The sequence below is a fragment of the Xenopus laevis genome, chromosome 1S, assembly GCF_017654675.1.
Source record: "Xenopus laevis strain J_2021 chromosome 1S, Xenopus_laevis_v10.1, whole genome shotgun sequence".
NCBI lineage: Eukaryota > Metazoa > Chordata > Amphibia > Anura > Pipidae > Xenopus > Xenopus laevis.
Genome location: NC_054372.1, coordinates 172,498,349 through 172,525,431, shown reverse-complemented (window position 1 = coordinate 172,525,431; position 27,083 = coordinate 172,498,349). Strand labels below are relative to the sequence as shown.

Below are 27,083 nucleotides of genomic sequence, written 5' to 3'. Positions count from 1 at the left end.
CTCTGTAATAAATAAGCAGTACCCTGTACTAGATCCAAACTAACATATAATTAATCCTTATTGGAGGCAAAACCAGCCTATTTGATTTATTTAATGTTTAAATTATTTTCTAGCAGGCTTAAGGTATGAAGATCCAAATTACGGAAAGATCCCTTTTCCAGAAAGCCCAGGGTCCCAAGCATTCTGGATAACAGATGCTATACCTGTAATAAAAAAATAGATTGACAAGATAGTAAAGGATATGCAAAGGCTGGGAACTTTTATAAAATGTTCACTAAACTATAGTGAATGTTTAATGATTATTTTTCACATACCAGCTATTTTTCTTAGTTTTTATTTTTTTTTTTAAACTTGAATGGTTGAATTAAATGAGAAATAAACCCTCCACCAATAAGAAAAGCCCCTACTTCTACCCTAGATAGTCCCCCATCGTTTGTTACCCCTGATGATGTTGTCTCACAAATACTGCAGCTCTTACTGTAACAGGAAGAAGTTTGCAAGCAAAAGACAGAACTTTGTCCAATTGGCTCATGTGACCTCAAATTTATGGTTTGGTTGTGTGCACTGTAAATTGTAGCCCTTCGTTCTAAAAATGGCAATTTTCTTATTAGGATTACCCAATTGTACATACTACTAAACAAGTATATTTTTATGAAAATGGTTGCTTCAGATCAGACAGGGTTTTACATATGAGCTGTTTTATGCCATATATTTTTATAGAGACCTACATTGCTAGTGTAGTTTTCCTTTATGGTGGCCATAGAGCGACTAAAAAAAGAAGCTGCTAATGGACTGAGACGGCAGCTTATGGGGGCCCTCCGATTGGCCTACTCGATCAATATCTGTCTGAAAATGGGCCAAATGTCAAATCAGATTCAGAGTCCGGTTTAAAAATCCCATCAGGAGGTGGACATATCAGGGGCAAGATCTGCATGTTTGGCAATATTGTATGGCCACCTTTACAAATTACTGGAATCTGCCATTTAATCTGCCATTTAGTTCATATGATATCTGCCAGTGACTCACAGCATGAGCGTGTTGATTGTAGTCTGTGTTGATTGTAGCCAGGGTAGAAAAATTTTAGGTTGACCTCAAAAATAAATTATGTATATGAACAACTGGAATAGGACTATGAAGTCAGGATTTCAGAAAACGGAAAAGTCATAATATGGAAGTATTTTTGTATTTTACTGTAGCAGTTTAAGTTGGCCCCAGATAGGCTCTGAATTTCTGGAAATTGTAAAAACAGAATTTTGGCTTTTTATCCTCTGTACAAGTTTCTTCATTCTTATTTAGAAACAAAAGTGTGTGAACTGTGAATATTTATGTAGAGCCACTTTTTTTAAAGTAAAAGTTTTGCATTTTCACCTACAAAGTTTTCACTTACTCTGAAGTGTCATAAACCATTGTAACCAATCTCCAAAATGTGGCTGGCTTTCAGCATTTATCAAAGTTTCTGAAAAAATATTTTTGTTGGTTGTCTATAGGAAAGCCTCACTTGGATTAGACCATTTGTTATTCGCCCAACTGTTTAGAAAGCAGCTTATCATCAGAACCTTGTGAATGCTCTGACACCAAAAGCATAGCATAGCGTTTTATTTTAGTTGAATACTTGGGATTTTCAGATATTTCCCTTACTGAGACTTGTGGGAATGTAGATGTGTGTATTTATATATTGTACATTTTACAGTCATAGCTAAGCCCTACTATATTAAATGTATGTCTTTTTTAATATGTGAGTCGTATAGAAAGTTATATTTAACGTTTCTGCCAAAACACACTTCCCTGGGGGCTTGTACAAAGAGGACTGTACTTGATAAAATAAACAGAACTGCTTCCTACCCTAGCTAACTGGTTTTCAGAACAAATTTTTTCCTCCTAGCTGAAATTGTAGTGACAGTTTTTGTTTTGTTTTTTTAGTTACACCCAAAACATCACTCCTGCCTTAAGCCATTTGTACATTAAATTTTTCTTTGTATAGGAACTCTTATCCTAAAAAATACAATTTTGCCTAATGGGGGAAAAATACATTTTTATGCAATTTTCACATTCATAATTACAAGCTTTTAGTTCATTGTAAATGTAATTGCTACTGAAAGCAATATCTGTCTGCCGCTTACTATTCTCAGCGCTTACTATTACTATTGTAGCGGAAGATAGCTCTCCTCCTCAAGTTAAAAACTCTAAATCCCCGTGTCCTTATCAGGGCCGCCATTAGAAATCATGGGGCCCCGTACAACAAAATTTTCTGGGCACCACCCACCCCAGATCCTGCCCACACCACAGTTAAAAGGCCACACAGACATCGGCTCAAAAAATGCTAACCCCCCCCCCACACACACAAGTTATAAAAAGTATTGATGCTCAGGGCCCCATTAAAAGTTAAAAAAAAACATTGGTGTCAGGACCCCCTCTAAAAGTTAAAAAAAAAAAAATAATAATAATTGGTGACCAGGACACCCCTGTAAGTTAAAAAAAAAAAAAAAATTGGCGCCAAGCCCCCCCCCATAAAAGTTTAAAAAAAAAAAAACATTGGTGGTCATGGCCCCTTCTTACTAGTTAAAAAGAAACATTGGGGCCCTAAAAACATTGGTGGCAGGGACTGTAGAGTATTAAAATAATACATTGGTGGTCATGGATTTTATAAAATAAAAAAATAAAACACATTGGTGTTCAGTAGAACTGAATTTGTGGCTTTGGGTCTGTAGCTATGGCTCCTTTCATGGCTTCGACATCCTCTGCACACTGCAAGTTTTCCTTACCCGCCCAGAGCATGAAAATTATCAAGCAACTTTTTGTGGACTGTAGGAAGGAGGATTTTTTTGGGAACCATGGGGCTATATAGCCCTTTGCCTTCAGCCATAATCTTTTCCTTGTTAAAGGAACAGTAACCCCAAAAAATGAAAGTGTTTTAAAGTAATGAAAATATCATGTAGTGTTGCCCTGCACTGGTAAAACTGATCTGTTTGCTACAGAAACACTACTATAGTTCATATAAACAAGCTGCTGTGGAGCAATGGCGGAATTTGAAAAATGGCTATATGGCACAGGTTAAATAATGGATAAAAGATAACACCATTAGACAGAGATTATCTGCTATCTGCTGTGTAACCTAAGCCTATTCTCCTTTGAATGGCTGCCCCCATTGCTACACAGCATCTTATTTATATAAACAATTGTAGTGTTTCTTAAGTTTTACCAGTGCAAGGCAACACTGCATTGTATTTTCATTACTTTTAAACACTTTTATTTTTTGATGTTACTGGTCCTTTAAATGGCAACCACAAGATTGTACACTCCCTGAGGCCAGTCATTATAGGAAAGCACAGGCATTGTGTTGTTTAGTTCAGCAATACAAGGCAATTAGTTGATCTGTGCAGCAGTTGTGAAACAAATACAGTAATGCATGTGAAAACATGACACATTGTTTTGTCGACATTCACACTCATGAGCCACAAGCATTGTGATTCCCCTTTACTGTATTATAGGATCTGAGTCACAGATATCCTATGTCTATTATTGTAATGTTTTCTTCCAAAACCAAACGGCACATGGATCGTTGCCCAAAGAGGCACAGCTGAGCGAAACATTTTCAGTCTGTTCCTGCTAGTCACTCTCACGCTGTCCAGGTTCTAATACCTTTATTCTGTGATTTCCTGTGCAACCATCCCCTTGTGTTTATAGCAAATGAATCCTGAAGGGAAAAGTAATTAGAATTTCTGTAGATCTTATCCAGAAAGCCCAGTGGCTTGTTTCAATATCATTCCACACATCACCCCCCCCCCCCCCCGGACATTGGTGTGTTCAAAGTTTGACGCACAGCTGTTCATGCTTGTATATACACTGTTATTAGAGCACCCATGCTACTCAGTGGAAACAAAATATCAGATTTATGTAACTATAAAACACAATGACCGTTCCATACAGTGCTAGTGTGACATTGTTTCTTTGTCTTTCTCCTTGATTAAAAGACAAGGAAAGTTAAACTAAAGAAGTAGCTAGAAATGTTGTACATTATGTTATGAGCTTCTGTACCAGCCCAAGGCAACCACAGCCCTTTAACAGTAAAGATCTGTGTCTACAAAGATGCCCCAGTAGCTCCCCATCTTCTTTTCTGCTGATTCACTGCACATGCTCTGTGCTGCGGTCATTTACTGAGCTTAGTGACCCACTCACAATATACAGTACACATATAAAAGAAATATCACAATATAATGCTGATAATTAATACAAATAATCAGCCCTGTAGCATCAGCTTACATTACATACCAACCTCATTTTCTGCTTGATAATTAGTGACAACCCCTAAGCTTAGCTTCTCAACAGCTGCTCAGAGCCCACTGAGCATGTGAGTGTCACAGACACTTTCCAAGATGGTGACCTCCTGTGACAAGTTTGAAGTTCTGGATCATTGCTGCTATTTACAAGCTGAAACTGTAGGCTGGTGCAATAAGTTCAGTAAATAAAACATGGCAGTTTTAGCCATATTAATTTTTTGGGTTTAGTTCTCCTTTAAGTTGGGGCCCCACAATTGCATCTGCTTTCTGACTAATTCTTGTGTTAGCAATATGGTATTAATGTGCCTGTGCACCTTTATATTAACTTTTAGCATGTCGGAGATAGACCTATTATAAGGAAACTTTAATCTATATTGTGTTTTTATACATCCTTCGTGTTTCTGTTTTGCCTCTTTTTTTTATTTCTTTTTTTTACCCTGTAAATGTCTAGATGTCAGCAGACTAGCCTATGACTACGTGTGTTAACACACGAAACGCGTTAGGAGGAGAAATGTTGGGGAAATAAAGTTGCTTTTTAATTCACCGCTGGTCTCTGGTTTGTGCACGCAGCAGTTTTGAAGGCTTTATAAAGAGATGTCTGAAACTGAAATAGTAACTGTGGGTCAGCAGCGGCAAAGCAGCTTTTATTAGCTTCATTATACTGAAATATGAAACTTTCTAAATACAATCAAATATTCTTTACTGTTTCTAAAATAATCAAGTTTATCTTCACTATTCCTCTCGTAGCTATTCATTGACCGTTAGATCCAATATATCTTATAAGGGGGCTCCTTTTGTCTAATAGATGTATTAGAGCTCACCTTATTAAAATCACCAGAAATCCTGTCTCTCTACATGCAGAATTTGTGCAAAGACAGTTATTTTGTTACATTTTGTTTGTACTGGAATCAGTTATTTGAGTGAGCTCTAATACATCTGCTAGGAAAGGGAACACCCCTATAAGATATATTGGATTTAACTGTCAATGAATATCTGACACCCAACTGCTGCATGAAGACAGAATGAAGAGAAACAGATGCTTAGAGAGTAATAGTGAAGATAAACTTGATTATTTCAGAAACAATGCAAATCTGTATTTGATTGTATTTCAAAAGTTTCTTATTTCAGTATGCTGATGCTTATATTAAATTTTCATTTTTGCAATAGTTCCCCTTTAAAGATAGGGAATCTTGGAATGTGGAAGGACCAGCAGTTTGGAATCTAGTAAACTACCAAAAAGGCTGGAATGCGCAGACATAACTTGCTCAGGGCTTGTTCAGGAGAGAGAGATGTTGTTTACTCGCTAACTATGGCACACAGAAACTGTAGGTAATATTATATGTAATAACTTTTTAGATAGAAAATTCCCACATGCCCTTTGCATCAGTTGACCACTACAACTCCCAGCATCCTCTATTGCAAGTTGGACATCCCTTTTCTAGTTGATCTGCCGAGTTCAGATGCTCGTATTCTCTGGTGACAATGCTTTTCAAATGCATTATATATTTTTTTCATTATCCATATACGTATTCATTTTATGCTGTTGGTAGTAACTCCACACATAGGCCACATTTTAATTTCCTCTCATAAATATGTAAATTTTTGTTGCATGTCATACATTGTAATGACTTTTTTTTTTTTTTTGTAATCCTTTCAGTGGACCAACTATATTCATGGCTGGCAGGATCGATGGGTAGTCCTTAAAAACAACACATTAAGCTACTACAAATCCGAGGATGAGACAGAGTATGGTTGCAGGGGATCCATTTGCCTTAGCAAAGCTGTTATCACGGTAAGCTTTGGATGTCTGCATTCTATTATCAACATATTTGACCTGAAATCGAAGCCTTATTCACATAAAATGTGTGTTTAGAAGTTGTGATAGCTGCCACGTTTCTCCTTCACTCAGCCCCAAAATAAACCATGACATCCAGGTTGTTGTAGTTCTAAAGCTCGTTGGCCAGGGTAACCAAACTAGAAGAGCTTTACCGAATTAGGCCACATTTAATGGCCCAGATTGCACTAATTTGGAATTTTTTTCGATGCTGATTCATTGGAGAGATAGGATATTTGTGAGCCAGTATATAGGTAAAATGAACATGCATTATATAGATGATGTTGTTATTATTATTATAGTAGTTGAAGTGTTGCTGCTTATGCAAAACTAAATACATTTGCTATGTTTTGTTTTTCACACCATCTACTTTATTGTTAAAAAAAAAAAAAAAAAAAAAAAGGCTTTCCATTTGCCTTTAAAGAAAAAATGTCAGTACTCGTGTTATGGTATTTATTTCCTCCTTAAATTTGTGTACATAAGTTAATCAGTTTACAAGGAAAGTCATCTTTATACTATTATTTTTTAAATAGTGCTGAATATGTTGTGCAGCTCTTTATAGAGGTTATACAGGTATAGGATCTATGATTGAGAATGCTTGCTATGGTGATCCAAATTATGTATCCCTTAGCCTGGGTTTTTCCTGCTAAGGCATTCATAATTTGGATCACCGTACCTTAAAAATCATTTAAACAATTGTAATAATGATTTGAATAAACCAAATAGGATTTTTTGCCACCAATATGGATTCATGTACCTTAGTTACCCATCAAGTGCAAGGTTCTAATGTATTACAGAGAGAAAGGAAAACATTTTAAAAGCTAGAATTATTTGTCCATAATTCTGAACTTTCTGGATAATGGATCCCATACCTATACATAATTTACACCAGTCCCTGCCCCAATGGAGCTTACAGTCCGGGTTTCAATTGGGCCACCAGGACTCCAGGAAAAATCCTGCTGGGCCCCTTTCCCTTTGGGGTCCCAGTGCCAGATCCACGGAGAAAGAATATGTTTTCTATATATCCATTTTATCGCCTTTTACGATAAAATGGATCTATAGAAAACATTCTTTTTATTTATAATCTTCATGGTTTTAATGGATGAAAAAAATTTTTTACATTGAAGAATACTTGCACTGATTTTTCACAGGATCACTGACACAATGAGGAGGCACACCTAATGGATGTGATGTTCCACTATTGGTGGATCCGTATACTTAACAAAGGGTTGTGACCCCGAAATGTTGCACTTTTATTATTTATTAACATGTATTTATATAGCGCCAACATATTGCGTAGCACTGTAAAGTAAATGTGATTATACAACTACATCACATGAATTGCATATATAGAATATATGGAGTAACAAACATCACAATCAATACAGGTACAAAGAGGTGAGGAAGGCCCTATGCATAGGCATACAGTCTAAAGGGAAGGGAGTAATACACAAGGTGTGGGAGTGGACAAGATCGAAGTAAGTGGGTGAGAAATGTGGTGTTGTATGTGGTGTTGCGTTTGGTAGTTAAGCAGAGTGAGGGTAGGCTTCTCGAAAGAAGTGCGTTTTCAGAGATTTCTTGAAAGCAGAAAAGTTGGGAGAAAGTCGGACAGACCGTGGGAGAGAGTTCCAGAGGAGGGGTGCAGCCCTTGCAAAGTCTTTAATGCGAGCATGTGAGGAGGTAATGAGAGAAGAGTTGAGTAGCAGGTCAGTAGAGGAGCGTAGTAATAAACACGCAAGGCAGCTTGCTTGCATTGATCCTGTGTGCCTTGGGGTTTTTTCTAAGAAACTGTGGTACCCAGAGAAAACCCACAGAAGCATAGGGAGAACCTACAAACTCCTTGCTGATAGTGCCTTATGTTGTTTTTTTTACTTTATTTTTTCTTGGTTTATTTTACAGACCACAGAATTGAAACCTATATCCATAACCAAACATATTTCAGATTTTTTAATAACAGAGTAAAAAGAAGTGGAATAAAAGATAAGGAAAGACAAACCTAGGATCCCAGCATTGCAAAGCATCAATGCTAACTGTCGTAAACAACTTGCTACCCATTCTCCATACATGGCAGTTTGAATTGGATCTGCTATATCTGTAGGTTGTGTGTATCCCCACTCCAAATAGTTAAATGTCTGTTTAAATGCAACAACTTATCTGATTCATGCTTCATGATAGAAACATTTTTTTTTAATAGATGTACCCATTAGTGATGACCTGAAGTTTGCGGGGTGGGGCGGGTTTGGGCCCACTTCTGCACAAAGTTTGCAGGCCGCATCGGGTGCAGGCTGAACTTAAGTGCCCAACTTCTGCCTGGACCTCATACTTTTTATATACTTGCATGCTCAGCCCCCTTCCGTGACATCATAGTAGGTCGGGTGCAGGCCCGGACTGGCAATCTGTGGGTTCTGGCAAATGCCAGAGGGGCTGCTATAAGGTGCCATAGAAAGTCAGTATTTAGTGGGCTGGTGGGGGCTGTTTGGGCCTCTGTGTACCTGAAATGCCAGGGCCTATTTTAATTCTCAGTCCAGACCTGGTCGAGGGGTTTTTTTTTTAAGCGTAACTCTCTTTTTATGGCGTTAGTGAGAATTAGGGGCCCTACGTTATGTCTGTTCGGAAAGTGTTTTGTTATTGAGTAGTATCCGTGTAGCTACCAGGAGTTGTATGTGCACAACTGTCTCTAGCTGTATGTAATCAGTGCTGTCTCTGCATGGAACGGTGTATTGAGAACATTGCTTTTTGACCTTGAGCATTGCTGCCACAATGTATTGTGAATTCCAAGATATTTATACCAGTATGAATTCTCTCTCTGGAGATTGTGCTGTGAGATGTGCAGTCTCACCTCCAATTAGAATAACCAGATGGCAATTATGCCCTTCCCTTTGAAGTCTGTGGCAGTTTAAATATATGGGATATTGATGCACTGCCCCTAATTTCATTTTGAATTTAAAGGGGTTGTTCACCTTCAAACACTTTTTCCGGTTCAGTTGGTTTCAGATTGTTCATCAGAAATAAAGACTTTTTCCAATTACTCTTTACACTTCAATACGGTCACAAATTGAAAAGTTTAATTTTTCGCCTTCTAAAGCTGCTCTGGGAGGGGTCACGATGCTTTAACTATTCTAAATTGATACATTTAGTTGGTACATTTTGTTATCTTTGTCCCTGCTGAGCAGAATCCCTGAGTTTCATTAAAGAGGTTGTTCACCTTCAAACAACCCGTTGTTTTCAGATAGATCACCAGAAATAACTTTTTCCAATTACTTTATATCTAAGGGTTAGTTCACATGAGGAGATTCGGGGAGATTTTGTCGCCTGGCGACTAATCGCCTTGTCTTCTGAGCGATAATCTCCCCGAACTGCCTCAGCGTGTCTTCCCATAGGCTATAATGAAAAGTCGCCTGCGCTAAGCACACGCAGCAATGCGTTTTCTGAAGTCGCCCGAAGTTTGCTCCGTGAGACAACTTCGGGCAAACGCATCGCCGCGTGTGCTTAGCGCATGTGACTTTTCATTATAGCCTATGGGAAGACATGCTGAGGCAGTTCGGGGAGATTATCGCTCAGAAGACGAGGCGATTAGTCGCCATGCGACAATCTCCCCGAATCTCCTCGTGTGAACTAACCCTTCTATGTGCCAACGTTTTTCTAATATTGAAGTGTAAAGTGTCTTTTTTTCACCTTCTAAAGCAGCTCTGGGGGTCGCCGACCCTGTAAACTGTTCTAAATTGATACATTTAGTTGATACATTTCTTATCTTTGTCTGCTGATCAGAATCTCTGGGTTTCATTACAGGCAGGCATTAGAATTGATACAATAGTTGCTAATAACAGCTGCTGAGTATCGGCTAAATGTTGCAAAATTGTAACCGTTTAGATTCTGCATCTGAATTACTGAGCTGCCCGACTGAAACATCAGGGACTGGAAAATTCAACTTTAAACTTAGATTTTGGAAAGACGGTAAAAAAATAAATAATGGAAAGTAATTGAAAAAAGTCTTTATTTCTGGGGAACAATCTGAAAACAACTGAACTGAAAAAAGTGTTTGGAAGGTGAACAACTCTTTAAAAGGCAGCTGTTATAATTGATACAATAGTTGCTAATATTATGCAGACACTGCTGAGAAATGTAATAATTAATTGTATCAACTAAATGTAGCAAATTGTAACAGTTCAGATGCTCCCTGATCACTGAGCTGTCAGACTGAAACATTGGAGACACGAACATTAAACTTTAAACTTAAATTTTGAGATTACGGTAAAAAATGGAAAGCAACTGGAAATAGTCTTTGTTTACTGCAAGCAATCTGGAAACAATTCAACTAAAGTATTTGGAAGGTGAACAACTCTGTTAACTGAATGGAAACGCTATGAATTGAATGTAGTAATATGTTTCTTTTGAAGTGTCTGACCTAGGTTCCGTAAGTTGCCTGATAACTCATGGTGTCCTTCCCATTTACCATAATGAGATTTACCACAAGTCACCCCAGTCATGATTACGGCAGGTGGCTGAAATACTGGGTCGTATTTACTAAGGGGATTGTGCAAAATACAGACAAAGATCATCATGGTTTTTTTTTTGCACATTTGCGGCTTGTCCCACACTTTGCATCCTGGGCTCAAAGACCTGTGCTTCTCTTTTCATTACAGTGCTGCCGACATTCTTAAAGGAACTGTAACACCAAAAAATTAAAGTGTTTTTGAAGAATGACAATATAATGTGGTGTTGCCCTGCACTGGTACAACTGGTGTGTTTGCTTCAGAAACTCTACTATAGTTTATATAAACCAGCTGCTGTGTAGCTATGGAGACAGCCATTCAAGCACAGGACACAGAGTAGATAACAGACAAGTTCTGAAGAATCTCATTGTATACTACAGAGCTTATCTGTTATCTGCTGTGTATCCTGTGCCTTTTCTCCTTTTTCAACTTGAATAGCTGCCACCATGGCTACACAGCAGCTTGTTTATATAAAGTATAGTAGAGTTTCTGAAGCTAACGCACCAGGTTTACCAAAGCAGGGCAACAGCACATTATATTTTCATTACTTTAGGACACTTTCATTTTTTGGTGTTACTGGCACCCGCTCTCTTTATTTAGCAACTCTACTGTTTGCAATTTCAGCAATCTGGTTGTTAGGGTCCAAAATACAAATGCGAATTTGTGTCCCTTGGTGCTTTAGCACTTGCATCCAGGTCCTTTGTAAGTGACCCCAACTATCTATCTGTGTTCCCAACAGGCCCTTTTTGCCACCCTGCATTTTCCCTCATTGCACGGTTCCCCGCTGGCTCTCATCTCACACGCCCTATTAGAATTCTTCTTGCAGAAGCTGGTACGTCTTATTTGCAGAAGATACACAATAGGCAAAGAAGAGAAGCCCTGTACATATTTTGGTCTACATTGTGCACCTTGTGCCATTTATATGCTTTCCTTGGTTTAATCACTGTTTTTGTTGTCATTGCCTGTGTGTTCTCAACTTGGACTGAAACTGTTAAAATACAACCTCGGCATTACAGAATTCACTGGGCTTGAGCAATACTTTAGTAGGAGTGTTAGTATGCTGGCAGGATCGACAGTATATCTAAAAGGCTGATTTGTAGCACTTTGTGGCTGGGGAAGCCAATATTAAAGTACTAACGATAAGTACTGTAATTACTAATAGATGAATGTATAATTCTTTCCTCTTCGTTTGTTTAGTTTCACTAAAAGGTGTTGCTCACTCTACTTATAAGTTCAGTCTTGCATGAAAAGCCATTGTTATCAACTTGTCTGCCAAAAACCCCAGAAGCCAACAAGGGCTTGGCCTCTATTGTACTCAGATGACAATAAAAACTCAAAACAATCCAGCAATATAACAATACAGACATGACCCAACAGGATTAACACTCAGACTTATAGTTGCCAATTTATCAACCCTGAGAAATGTTTGATTGTATAACTGGTAAAACATTACCAGTTGTCTTGGCAAACAAACTTGAGTAAACCACTTAAAGGAACAGTAGCACCCAAAAAGCAAAGCATTTTAAAGTGATTAAAATTTAATGTACTGTTGCCCTGCATTGGTAAAAGTTTGTGTTTGCTTTAGAAAGACTACTATAGTTTATATGAATATATATGTTGTGTAGCCACGAGGGATGTCATTTAGGCTGAAAAAGGAGAAAAGACACAGGTTACTTACAGATAAGCTCTGTAATAGAATACAGTGGTATTCTGCAGAATGTGATGTGCTATGTAAACTGAGACTTGAATGGCTGCCCCATGTTTACACAGCACATTTTTTAGAAAAGCTAGTTGTATTTTTGATCAAAACACAACAGTTTTTTACCAGTGCAGGGAAACACTAAATTCTATTTTAATTACGTCAAAGCACTTTAAATTTTCTGGTGTTACTATTCCTTTAATGCTGGTACTTGTCAGGCTTCCTGAAAAGTACTGGGATCCCTATTTCCTACTGGCTTCTGTGTAGGGATGCACCGAATCCACTATTTGGGATTCGGCCGAATCCCCGAATCCTTTGGGAAAGTTTCAGCCAAATACCGAACCGAATCCGAATGTTAATTTGCATATGCAAATTAGAGGCGGGAAAGGAAAAGGAAAACATTTTTTTACTTCCTTGTTTTCTGACGAAAAATCACACGAATTCCCTTCCCACCCCTAATTTACATATGCAAATTAGGATTCGGTTTCGGACGAATCCTGCTGAAAAAGGCCGAACCGACTCCTGGATTCGGTGCATCCCTACTTCTGTGGGAATGAAGGCAAACAATATGAAAAAAATAACAGGATTTTCTATTCTGTGTACTTCTATTGAAGGGATACTGTCATGGGAAAAAAAATTTTTTCAAAATGAATCAGTTAATAATGCTGCTCCAGCAGAATTCTGCGCTGAAATCTATTTCTCAAAAGAGCAAACAGATTTTTTTTATATTCAATTTTGAAATCTGAAATGGGGCTAGACATATTGTCAATTTCCCAGCTGCTCCAAGTCATGTGACTTGTGCTCTGATAAACTTCAATCACTCTTTACTGCTGTACTGCAAGTTGGAGTGATATCACCCCCCTCCTTTTTCCTCCCCAGCAGCCAATCTGCTCTTTGGAGAAATGGATTTCAGTGCAGAATTCTGCTGGAGTAGCACTATTAACTGATGCGTTTTGAGAAAAACATGTTTTTCGATGACAGGATCCCTTTAACTTTTATTTCAAACTCAAGTAGTTAACCCTACGACACTCGCATACTCGCTGTGTGGATTGCCGCACACTTTTGCTGTCCAAGTATTGTGCTGGAAGCAGGACTCTTCCTGTGCAGCTCTTGGATTCATTTACTGGCTTGTATCCTGAGCCGAGATGTTTCCATTGTGCTTCAAACATCCTCTTCTGCTCTTAACGAAAGTCATATTGAAAAAAATGGGTGTTTGACTCCGTGTTACCATGTGCTGAGGCACACAGCTAGCACATGCGTGATCCTGCATCGAGGGCTGTATTTAAATTAATCACGCATTTATCTGTTCATAAAAATAAACCACTCGACTGTTGCAATTTTGTAAGAAATAGGAATGCTTCAGGTGAAAACACATTTGCGGTGTTATGAGTCAGAGGCTCAACTTTCCTGTTATTGGTTAACTGAATAATTATGTAGTGGACCACTTCCTGTTCTGCTGAGCTTGTTCCTGGAGCACAGTCTCTTTATCAATTTAAAATAATCCATTTTCAGTAATGTATTTCTGGGTACTTACCACTAGTAACCCTTCAGAATACCTATCCTTATAGAGAAATCCAAGATAGATTTAAATGGCTGCTTCAAAGCGAGTCTTGTCTGGGTCTAATTTAGCAACCTGTACTCTTAAAGGACCAGTAACATCAAAAAAAGTTTTTTAGAAATTGTTAGTATACATTAAAAAAACACCAAGACAAATTAAACTTTGAAATCGCAAAGTCTTTATTAAGAAATAACTTACTGAAACTCCGCTTGCTTCCTCTTCAGAAAGCGATCAGGAGATCCATCGTGCAGAGCTCGATTTCTCCTCCCTGCCTTCCTTAAAGGAGATACCCAGGGTGGAGAAAACAAGTGCAGCACGATCGATCGTCGCTGTGTCGCCTTTTCTGAATTTCTGCCTTCTGCCCTTCCCAAAACCAATAAAGGACTTCAGCATTGGGGGTAGGAGGAAGGAAGGAACAACAGAATAGAGCTACTTTTGAAAAAAAAAACACTGCTAGTTCCAATCCTCCACCCTTGAAAATACTTTTGTGGGAGCCTGTGGGTACCTGTCCTGCAGGACTCTACATCGGGGTTCCTATAAGTACCTCTGCACATACAAGCACACCCTACTTTCATTGTGTCAGTATCACTTTAAATCACTGAATTCTGAGCAATCTGATCATTTAGCAGAAATCACGTGACCAATTAAATAATGAATGGGGGAGGGGTGAATTTTGGGAAGAGCAGAAAGAAATCTGACAGATCCTCCATAGCGTATCAGAGGACATCAGTGCTGCTGCTGTCTTCAGGCGGGCAAAGAAAATATAATTCATCACATTTAGAACAATGTTTTTTTGGATTTTATGGAATAAAATAAGTGGGTTCATAGTGACAATTTAAAATAATCCATTTTCAGTAATGTATTTCTGGGTACTTACCACTAGTAACCCTTCAGAATACCTATCCTTATAGAGAAATCCAAGATAGATTTAAATGGCTGCTTCAAAGCGAGTCTTGTCTGGGTCTAATTTAGCAACCTGTACTCTTAAAGGACCAGTAACATCAAAAAAAGTTTTTTAGAAATTGTTAGTATACATTAAAAAAACACCAAGACAAATTAAACTTTGAAATCGCAAAGTCTTTATTAAGAAATAACTTACTGAAACTCCGCTTGCTTCCTCTTCAGAAAGCGATCAGGAGATCCATCGTGCAGAGCTCGATTTCTCCTCCCTGCCTTCCTTAAAGGAGATACCCAGGGTGGAGAAAACAAGCGCAGCACGATTGATCGTCGCTGTGTCGCCTTTTCTGAATTTCTGCCTTCTGCCCTTCCCAAAACCAATAAAGGACTTCAGCATTGGGGGTAGGAGGAAGGAAGGAACAACAGAATAGAGCTACTTTTGAAAAAAAACACTGCTAGTTCCAATCCTCCACCCTTGAAAATACTTTTGTGGGAGCCTGTGGGTACCTGTCCTGCAGGACTCTACATCGGGGTTCCTATAAGTACCTCTGCACATACAAGCACACCCTACTTTCATTGTGTCAGTATCACTTTAAATCACTGAATTCTGAGCAATCTGATCATTTAGCAGTAATCACGTGACCAATTAAATAATGAATGGGGGAGGGGTGAATTTTGGGAAGAGCAGAAAGAAATCTGACAGATCCTCCATAGCGTATCAGAGGACATCAGTGCTGCTGCTGTCTTCAGGCGGGCAAAGAAAATATAATTCATCACATTTAGAACAATGTTTTTTTGGATTTTATGGAATAAAATAAGTGGGTTCATAGTGACCTACCCTAGACAGCATAGTGACACATATTTGGGTCCTCACCAACAGGTTAAGAATCTTTAGGGGGAGAAATTGAGTTTTTAGGAAGCAGTATTACTTTATTGCAACTTCATAGTGACCATAATTCAGTGTGCTTTTGCATGAACTCCGATTGCTCTGTGCATAACCAGCTGTCCTTGGCAGCTACATAGCATGGTATTTTATATGGCATTTTACAGTCTTACCATCTTATTTTCTGCATTCCTGGGGCTCACACCACCCTCCCTTGGTTTCTTTAGCTTGCTGATAGTAGGCAGTAACACTTCATTCTTAATCCTGAAAAGTAAATATTTGCATAAGGCTCATTTGTTAACGGAGTAATTGTGGCATTGTTGTGGCTGCTAATTTTATGTAGCTGTAGGAACATGGCATTACTCTGATAGATAACTGCCTGTAGATTGGTTATAAAACTGTCAGTTTGATTTGTGTAGAATGTGACACTATCTTTGCCTTGCAAACATCCTCCATTCCTTGCTGGGTGTGTTTGGAGTTGGAACATTTTCCATTACCGTCATTTGTAATGTAAACCTTAGCTTGGCTTGTTTCTCCTCTGCCATAATTAAGCCTTAATGTTTGCATTTGCCCATTAGGCTAGTGTTTGTTTTACACTAGCTTGGCTTATGCAGTAACGTGGAGCATATAGACCCCTTGCAGTATCACATTTGACTTAGAATTATAAAAGCTTATATTTGGTTGCTATGGGTTCCTGTGCTTGCTGTGAACTTTTTTTGAATTTCACGACAAGTTGGACCTTTATTGGTAAATTTTGAGTCCCCCCAACTTTTTTCATGACAAATGTAAATAGAGTTGAGGAGCAACACAAGTAGGGAGGCGCAGGATTCGGGCGAATCCTTCTGCCCACTGAACCGAATCTGAATCCTAATTTGCATATTCAGCCGAATTTAAAATGGTGGATTCGGTGCATCCCTAAACACTAGCATGAAAAAGTTCCTAGGGCTGCCAAATAAGGGCTGTGAATGTCTATTTGGAAGTCTCTGTGTATACTTGCAGCCCACAAGAAGGTCTATTTGGCAATAACCTGGCTTTTATACAACCAAAACTTTCCTCCAAGCCAGGAATTTAAAAATAAGCACCTACTTTGAGGCCACTGAGAGCAACTGCCAAGGGGTTGGTGAACAATAGTAATGTGTGGGCTGGCCCGATACCGGTGGGAACCGCGGTTCGGATGGGTTTGGGCCGACCTAGCGCTCTTCTCTCCGGGTCAAATGCCGACTTCCGGGTTCTTCTTTTATAGACGCTGCGCCTACTCGCCACGCCCCTTTTGTGACATCATTACTAGTGAACAACATGTAAAATCACAGGGTTCATTTTCATCAATCTACTTGTAGTTTTTGAAGTATTGGGAGGACCCCACACAGACACAAGGTAAACATGCAAACTCCATACAGTTAGGGGCATATTTATCAAGAATCGAATTTGTGAGTTGTGTGAGGGGTTTTCTTCCTCGGATAAACCCGACTTTTAAACGTTTGCACGTTTATAGAAAAATATGAATGTCAACAACTTGCATGAAAAACGACAGGGAAAAAGCATTTGATCGAAATTATGTCCTAAAACTTGAATTGATAGTTGTCAGATAAAAATCACATTTTTATATTCAAATTTTCAAAAAAAAATTTCTTACTACCTCACAGACATTCGAGTTTTCAAAAACATAACTTGAATGTGTGAGTTTGGATGCAAAAAAAATTTGAATCATGGAAAATAAATTAGATTTTTGATAAATTGTGTCAAGGCCAGAATGGAACTTGGTGCTACAGGTCTACAGTACAGAAACACATTGTTTATAAAGAACCCACTCCCTGGGTTGATCAACAACTAACGTTTAGGGGCAGATTTATCAAGGGTCGAATTTCAAAGTGGAAAATACTTTGAAATTCGACCATCGAATAGAATCCTCCGACATTTGAATTCGCAGATTCATCGTACGATCGCATTCCGATCGTACTTCGAATCGTACGATTCGAACGATTTTGTCGTACGATTTTCCTTTGAAACCCAAAACTTAGAAATATGCTCTGCCAGGTCCCCATTGGCTAACATAGCACTTCGGCAGGTTCAAGTTGGGCGAAGTATTGAAGTCGAAGTTTTTGTTAAAGAGACAGTACTTAGATGGTCGAATATTCGAACGATTTTTACTTCAAATCGAAGTCGAAGTAAATTCGAAGTCGAAGTATCCAAAAAATTACTTTGAATTTCGAATTTTTTTACTTAGAAAATTCCCTCTAATTCACTTCGACCCTTGATATTGTACGTTAATATTTTGAAGAGTAGGTTTTTTTTAGTGTCCATATCACTTCAATGTTCTAATGATTTCATTGTTTTAGTAATTGTTGCCACTTAGAGCCAATGCAACTAGGCCCAAGTGCTCTCTCTGTGCATTGGCTCTAAGTGGCAACAATTACTAAAACAATGAAATCATTAGAACATTGAAGTGATATGGACACTAAAAAAAAACTACTCTTCAAAATATTAATGCACATTAAAAGTTACCTGTGGATCAACCCAGGGAGTGGGTTCTATTATATACATTGCAGGTTGCAAATAGCACTTCAAGGAGAAGGAAAGGTTAAAACTAAGTAAGCCTTATCAGAAAGGTCCATCTAAATATACCAGTAAACCCCCAAAGTAATGTTGCTCTGAGTCCCCTGTCAAAAGAAACACTGCATTTCTTTCCTTCTATTGTGTACACATGGGCTTCTGTATCAGACTTCCTGCCTTCAGCTTAAACCTCATTGCCCTGGGCAAGAGCATGCTCAGTTTGCTCCTCTCCCCCACCCCCTGCCTTCTCTACTGTAATCTGAGCCCAGAGCAGGGAGAGACTCGGGCAGGAAGTGATGTCACACCACATTTATACTGCAGCTCCTATCCTAAACAGAGAGTTTCTAGAGCTTTTTACTCAGGTATAGTAAAACATTCTACAGAATAAATATAGCATTCTAGCTTGCACTATTGCAGCTAATCTATTGGCAATAAAATGCCTCCGTAGCTTTCCTTCTCCTTTCACTGTGTTCCAGGGGGGCACTAAATTACTGCCCACAACCTGGTCCCTGTTACACAGGAAGCAATGTATTTTAGAGCAACCCCGTATGGATTAACACCCAGAAGTGTTTTTATACAAAAACAGTTTGATTTGCTTTGTATTATCTTTATGTATCGCCAACAGCACTGGGGTTGTTTGTGACCATGTAATGATGAGCAAGCAAAAAAAAATTATAAAATGTTTTGTTTGTATTTTGTAGGTCAACAGATGTTGGGCACAGCACAGTCTCGCTTTTCACAGCCATGCACTTTTCTTTTAACTGTTTTTGATTTAGAACCATGAATTTGTTCAGTTTCAGGAAGGAAGCGCATGCTGTTGGGTGTTTAAATACAAGTAGACTGTGACACAAGATGGGATTAATGTTGGCCATGTTTAACGAAAGAACAAAGCTTCCTGTTAGGTTTTTTTTTTTTTTTTGGAAGCAACCCACAGAGACTGCAGAATGTCTGACGGGGAAACAGTGGCTTTCCAGCTGCTGCCCCTGCACCACTCCCATCCAAGGTAATTCAGCCCAGATGCTAAGGATTCTGGAATTTTGGATCAGCAGATTTGCCACTCTTTGCTGCCACAAAACATTTTATAAATCAAAGGGACAATTCAGAATTCTTGGAAAATTAAGATTAGTTTACAATATGAAAATAAAAAAAGCCTTATTTTTCTGATGTCACCGTAATTACACTCATAAATAGAAGTACACCTCCATACACAGATTAGTTTTTTGCCCTTGGTGTGAAAGTGAAATCTGGCAACGCAATGTGATGTTCAGTCTGCATTTGTTTTGATTAGGGATGGGCGAATTTGACCCGTTTCGTTTCGCATAAAATTTGCCGCCGGCGAAATGTCGCAGACACCCATTAAAGTCTTAAATTTTTTACGCGCAGCTTTTTTTTTGACGCAGGACGCCATACAAGTCTATGGACCTCATTTTTTAGGCGAAAAAATTTGCCCATCCCTAGTTTTGATGATAGGGCTGATGTTGATTCTAAGTAAGCTCTGAGAAAGGTGTGTCCTGACCCTCATCATGTGGTGATTGGAGAAACTGACTGACTAGATTTTTTTGGACATGATGGGCACATGTAGGACAGCTCTTCCTTAGTAGGACTGTTATTTTATATAAATAAAGCCTTTTCATTGAAAAAAAAAATTAAATTGCTATAGCTATTTAGGAAAATGCATTTTTAAGGTGTACTTAGCAGATGTCTAGCCTTCTGACGAAAGCATCTCTAATTTAAAGGAATAGTAACATCAAAAAATTAAAGTGTTTTAAAGTAATAATATAATGCAGTGTTGACCTGTACTGGTAAAACTGGTGTGTTTGCTTCAGAAACACTGCTATTATTTATAATAAGCTGCTGTGTAGCAATGGGGGCAGCCATTCAAAGGAAAAGGCTCAGGTTACACAGCAGATAAGCTGTAGAACATATAAACGTGTTATCTGTTATCAACTATTAAGCATGTACCATATAGCTTTTTATAGCCATTGCTACACAGCAGCTTGTTCATATGAACTATAGTAGTGTTTCTGAAGCAAACACATCAGTTTTACCAGTGCAAGACAACATTACTTTATGATATTTTCATTACTTTAAAACACTTTAATTTTTTGGTGTTACTGTTTCTTTAAAGTACTCACTGCACCAGTTCCAGGTAATTCTGTTGCTTAGGACTCTTTCTCCCTCTGTGTAGCTCTGCTCTACCTGATTTATCTGTGGGTGCAGCCAGCAGCACCTTCCCAGGAGGCGACCCTCTGCACTTGGGTGGACTTGGCAGCTTGCCACATTTATCTTATGGGATTTAGAAGTTTGCAGGTGTTTTCCCTGGACAAATGAGACAGCAGTGTTGTACAACAGGAGTCAATGGTTGAGTGCCCAACATGGTAGAATATGTTACTATGCATTTTTTTGTTTTGCATCCCCTGCCTGTTTGTATTTTGAAATAAAAGACAAATTTCCTGCTGGAAATAAATCTGTTTCCTGGGAATCCTGTGACTTTGTTTTCTTCCTCTTACTTTATCACTCAAGTCTATAGAGTTTCAAGGCTCAAGACAAGATAAGTACCCCTTTGTATTAAAGTCTCAGGGTTGCGATTTTATATGGCAGAATGCACTACTTCTGTTGTAGAAAGACATTTTGCTGTTCAAAATGGGGTCTAGTAGTGTTCTGGTTATTATGTTAGACATCCAGTCACTCCAGCCTTTATACATTACATTTTTGGCTAACTAACTATATTAGATACATTTTTTATTTTGCACATCCTATATATATATATATATACACAGTTTTTATTTTTACACTGAACATTTCCTTTAAATTAACTTTTCGTTTGATGTAGAGCAGTGATCCCCAACCTGTGGCTCGTGAGCTCACCAACCCCTAAGATGTTGCTCCCAGTGGCCTCAAAGCTGGTGCTTATTTTTTAATTCACAGCCCATATTTGGAACCCCCAAGAACTTTTTGCATGTGTATGTTGCTCTCCAACTTTTTTTGTATTTGAATGTGGCTCACAAGAGAAAAAATGTTTTGTTTTTTTTTAGTTACTTAGATTTTTATTCCGCAGCTATTTGATTGCAGTTTCAGCTGTCTGGTTGCTGGTGCCCAAATTACCCTAGCAACTATGCATTGATTTGAAAAAGAGACTCGAATATCAATAGGAGAGGCCTGATTTGAAAGATGAGTAAAAAAGCAGCAATAAGTATAAATGTTTTGCCTTAAGGAGCATTTGTTTTTTAGAAGCCCATTTGAAAGCTGGAAAGAGTCAAGAGAAGAAGGCAAATAACTCAAAGACTATAAAAAAGAAAAAAAAATGAAGGCCAGTTGAAAAGTTGCCTACAATTAAAAGTTAATCACTCTCATCCACTCTGGCCATGGAAACAAACGTCTAGCATCAATGTATTGCAGTAGGGATCAATTTACCGGACCGCAGTCGGCAACTAAACCAAACTTGAATGAAACAAATGTAGCTTTATTAGTCCATTTAAAATACAATCATTGAAGCGGGCAGGGAAATTAGCCATTTTATAACATACTAAAAGTTAACTTAAAGGTGAACCACCCCTTTAAAAGGCAGAATGATAGCGATTTTATCAGGGAGCGAAAAGGTTCCCTTAGGGGAGAGCAGGAGGTTTCTAGCAGCAGAGTTTAAAATTGATTGCAAAGGAAATAAATGGTAGTCTGAAAGACCAGTATAGATAAGTTATGTGTAAAAAAAAACAGGGTTCTGCATCATAAATCAATATTGGTAGGCGTTGGGTAGCCATTCATTATACTGTGAAAATACTCAGTAACTGCATGCTGAAACAGCAATTTATTCTTGCAGTATATGGATACTATTATAATTACATACATTTATAGAGTAAGCAGTGCTGCACTTGATGATAACCAGTCCTCTCATGTGTAACATAGAAGCAAAAATTCTGGTGAGAGTTGCAGTCGCCTGTTTTTTTTTTTTTGGCAATGTTTATAGTCGGTGTTGTGCTTGATGGATTGGATATTTGTCTAGCTTCTTCTTCTCAAGGTGCAGCACTTCTGTCCTGCTTTATGGTTGATATTCTAGCAATCGTTATCCAGTACCAGTGCATTCCAACCACACTAAATATAGATCCTATCTGATGCCCATCAACTACAGCCTTTAGAGACGTTAATTTGTTGAAAGAAGAAAGCCCAGGCTGTAAAGCATCCCAGGGAAGCACCATCTAATCCTATTCTTTGTTTATTGAATTGATTTGTTTTATTGACGTGCTATACCATTTATTACTAAATGATGGGCTGGTTCTCATTTAAACAGCTCTTTACATAACCTTATTCTTGTTTTTCTTATATTAATGTAAATTGCAATATCAAATTGTGGTTTCCTGTATGCTAGGATGAGCCGTCTAATAGGCTGCGGCTTGAGTTCTCTTTCCATGCGGAGTCTGTGCAGACTGGGTGGCAGTACATTTCAGATGTATTCAAATAGCTTTGCTGACAGAAGCCTGATTTGACCTCAACAAAAGCAGGAGGTAACACCATGGAGTGGTCTGTATGATACAGACTAAACCTCAGAATATAGTTTAATGTGTGTTTTAGTAACCAGTTTAATCACAGCCCCTTCACCCTTTTTTTTATTATTCAAAGCATTCTGTTGCTATGTGCTTTATGTATGTATAGTGTTAGTATTAAACCTAGTTACCTAGGAGGAAATACAAACAGTCTAGTAAATCCTGCCTAACGTCTACAGTATATAAAACAGAGGAAGGCAAAACAAAATCCCAGTTGAAGCCAACTCCAATTTGCCTCGGAGGGGGGCAAAAAAGTTCCTAACTGACATTAAAATAAATCAAGATCTGCTTTGCGCTAAGAGTTTTAATTCTAGTTACCGGGTGAAAAAGCATCAGACACCTTAAAACTATCTAATCTGCCAGTATGGCCACCTCAACGAGGAGCAACTTAAAAAAAGTAGTGGGATGTCCACTAGAAAAACTTGCTGTTGAATTATGAAGTCATTAGTTGGCTTGTTATAGATCCTCTTATATATTTATATATATTTATTTAATCTACAGTTAACTCTCTCTCTCTCTCTCTCTCTCTCTCTCTCTCTCTCTCTCTCGGTCAAAAACGTCTCTTCTTTTTTTTTTTTCTTTGCTTAAATTCAAGGCATGGCACTGATAAATGGGGATGGTCACCCAAAAATTGAAAAATATTAATAACAATGATTGGGGAAAAAATCGTGTGTGTATATACACACACACGTTAAGTAACAGTTACTAGTAAGTTACTTGTAAATGCATTAATGTCCTTTGCTATTGCCTTCTTAAGACATATTAGGTACACTGAATAGACAGAGATAGTACCAAAGGGTCGCACACTTGTCTTTATGCTGCTCCTCTTCTCTTCCTGCAGATACACCATGCATTGGCATACAATTTTAAAATTTTAAGAGAATTAATGGAGGGCTACCATACACAGCAATACTTATTTTGTACAATGTTATTGGTATGTGTATGACCAGCTTAGGTTTGCCTGGCTAAAGTAACTGTGTATCAGGAATTCTCTCCTCTAGATACAACTATCGTTCCCACAATGCTTTGCATACTTGTTGTTCTTTTTTGCAAGTCTGTTAATGACCGAACATTTAAGGCATTGTAGCGATAGGAAGAGATGACTACTGATACAGTGTTGCAATGGTATGAGTAGTCAGGAAAAAGAAAAGGAATGGATAGAAACTGGAGAAATGGGTTAAATGTTGCTTAGAATTACATTTTCTTTCAGTATGGAAACAAAACAGGTTTTGGGTGAAGCACCCCTTTAAATGCCTCCTTGCAGCTGCTTGATTACAAGCAAAATATTTTGTGAATACCTGCTGAATTTTGCATTTGCTAAAAGTAATAACTAACGTGGCTATAGGAGCCCCCAAATGAGTGTCTGCATGCTGTAACCTGCAAGGAACCATTTAACCTTTGCACTGAGGCGCTTGCGAGCAAAAATAAACAGATGTGAGAAGTGGGAGCTGAGACTGTGCAGACTGGTAGGGATCAAATGAAAAACAGAGAACACAATGCAAGAGAGATTATTAGGAAAGTGTATCTTGAAGTGATCAGGAACGTATGCTTGCAGCAAACAAACATTTCAGTTGTAGACTTCACAGAGCAGCCCACAAGGTACATTATTGATTTCACTGTTTAATCTCTGGGTAATTGCAGTTTATCTCTGCATATTTTTGTTTAGTTTAAAACCTAGAAATAACTCCCAGTTTAACCCTCCAGCTAGGAAATGCTGGGAGACATATTTCAACGTCTTCAGAGCTTCCCAAAGCCCTTTCCGTTGTCGGATCTCCTGACGATTATAACTCCTCTATATGTATAGTCTTTATAATAACTTGTTTTCATACTTCTTACCCACAATCCCCTCCTCAGTATGAGACCATATAAAACTCTCTTAAGATTTCTTTGAAGGGTAAGAAGTACATCGTTGTTGTGCAAATGTGTTCCTTTCTGGAGACGAATGTGTTCTGTCATTCAAATATATTCAGTGTGTGTGGGAAGACAATGCTGAGACTTAGGGGCCGATTCACTAACTTCGAGTGAAGGATTCGAAGTTAAAAAACTTCGAATTTCGAAGGTTTTTTTGGGCTACTTCGACCTTCGACTACGACTTCGAATCGAAGGATTCGAAGTAAAAATGGTTTGACTATTCGACCATTCGATAGTTGAAGTACTGTCTCTTTAAAAAAAACTTCGACCCCCTAGTTCGCCATCTAAAAGCTACCGAAGTCAATGTTAGCCTATGGGGAAGGTCCCCATAGGCTTGGCTAACTTTTTTTGATCGAAAGGATATTCCTTCGATCGTTGGATTAAAATCCTTCGAATCGTTCAATTCGAATTATTTAATCATTCAATCGAAGGAATTATCGTTCGATCGAACTATCTGAGCTAAATCCTTCGACTTCGATATTCGAAGTCAAATTATTTTAATTCCTAGTCGAATATCGAGGGTTAATTAACCCTCGATATTTGACCCTTAGTGAAATGGCCCCTTAATGTCATAATGTAGGATATGATTTTGTATGTGTTTGTGTGCGCTTATGTAGAACTAGAGCCTTTGTCAGAATTTAAACCCCCAAAAAATGAATTATTATTTTGGAATGTAAATCCTAAAATAGTATTTTAGTATGTAGTTTTAACGTTTGTAAGTTTCATTGCAACAGAAATCCGCATTTGTCTATGCTTTTCTGTTATCTGCCCTGGTGAAGTGGAAGAAGTGGGTTCACTGTGCATTTGGGAAAAGCAGCCAAAGTGTCATTTGGTCCTCTAAAGTCAGCATGTCAAGTGTAGTGTAATGGGCAAAAAACGCTGCAATATTCCCACTCTAGAACTAAAATTTCTTTGGTGTGTGGAATTTTTATACTTTGCAATTTTTTATTGTGTAATTTTAATCCTTTGCTCTGTTTGAATATGTGTTTTTCTGCATTGCTACAGAATATTCCATGAACAGATTTGCTTTTTATACTTTAATGATTACACATGACCTTGGCAGTATTTTTAATGGCATTTCTGTTCTCTTTCTCTTATCCTAGCCTCATGAATTCGATGAGTGCCGTTTCGACATCAGTGTTAATGACAGTGTGTGGTATCTCCGTGCCCAAGACCCAGATCATCGGCAAAGATGGATAGATTCTATTGAACAACACAAGGTAAAGCCAAAATGCACTGTGCTGTTATGGGTGATGTGAGATTATGTAGAGGAGCGGCAAAAATCTTGTTTCTGATAGGAACCGAGTGCTTGTCACAGGGAGGATTTTATGAATGTCGGGATCCTTTTTTTGCTTAGTGTATAGCACTATTAGATGAGGTTTCCTAAGGTTGCAATGTCAGCAGTCTGGTTGCTAGGGTCCAAATGAGAATAGCAACCATGCACTGATTTAAATAAGAGACTGGGATATGAATAGGAGAGGGTCTGAATAGAAAGTTGAGTAATAAAAAGTAGCAATAACAATAAATGTATAGCTTTACAGAGCATTTGTTTTTAGATGGGGTCCGTTGTCCCTATTTAAAAGCTGAGAAGAATCCAAAGAAAAGGGCAAATGGTTAAAAAAAATCTAAAAATTAATAATGAAGACCAATTGAAAAGTTGCTTCGAAATGTCCATTCTATAACACACTAAAAGTTAATTTAAAGGTGATCCGCCCATTTAAGTTAGAGGTTTTTGCATTGACATAGTTTATAGGTACAGTGCATCTGCTTTCATTGCATCAACCAAGTTTTCTTATTATTTTTTTTTTTTCAATAATCTTTTAAAGTTTCAACAATGACAAGTTGACTTGCAAGCAAAGATACATATTTATATAATACTCTGAAACATACATTTTTATTATTATTATTGACTGGCTTGGCCCTTGGGCCAGTCAATCCAAACCACTGCCTGGTTACAAGGGTAAATGCATACCCTAGCAACCAAAGAGCTGCCCTTAGAATAAATAGTAAAATGCTGCTAACGCCAGGCTTGGTGGATGTGACTCTTCAAATAACCGGCATGAAATAATGTATACTGTGCCTTACATATCTATAAAATGCATAGTGCTGGGTCTTGATCCTCTGTAATATAACTAATCCTTTATAAAATGTCAGTAATGGACCTGGCGGAATATTTTGTCGGGATATGCCAGAAGCAGAAGCTTTGTGTGACAATCCATTACTTGTAACATCTCTACTCTAAAAGCACTCAGGGGAGGCCTTCCACCGCTTGCTCTGCTTTCAGGCTGCTCTCTGCTGTGTGTTTGTCTTTCAGAAGTTCTTCAGTTAGCAGAGGCTGCCAAAAGGTTTGACTTTGAAGTGGTGTAGAGAAAATAAACAAGGTAGTGTTGGCCTAAAGGTTGTGTTCCAGGATTCTCATGGAAGTGATCGAAAGTGCTCAGCT

General features: G+C 38.3%; 1 protein-coding gene across 5 annotated transcripts in view; it reads left to right on the top strand.

Moving 5' to 3' along the window:
* The window catches only part of cert1.S (ceramide transporter 1 S homeolog), a 76,483-nt gene that overhangs the window by 7,507 nt on the left and 41,893 nt on the right, over positions 1-27,083 (top strand). For all 5 annotated transcript variants that reach the window (XM_041580509.1, XM_041580510.1, XM_018244436.2 and 2 more), the window contains exons 2-3: positions 5,935-6,069; positions 25,744-25,860. In XM_041580509.1, coding sequence (XP_041436443.1) covers positions 5,935-6,069; positions 25,744-25,860 — 252 coding nt within the window. The remainder of the gene's footprint in view (positions 1-5,934; positions 6,070-25,743; positions 25,861-27,083) is intronic.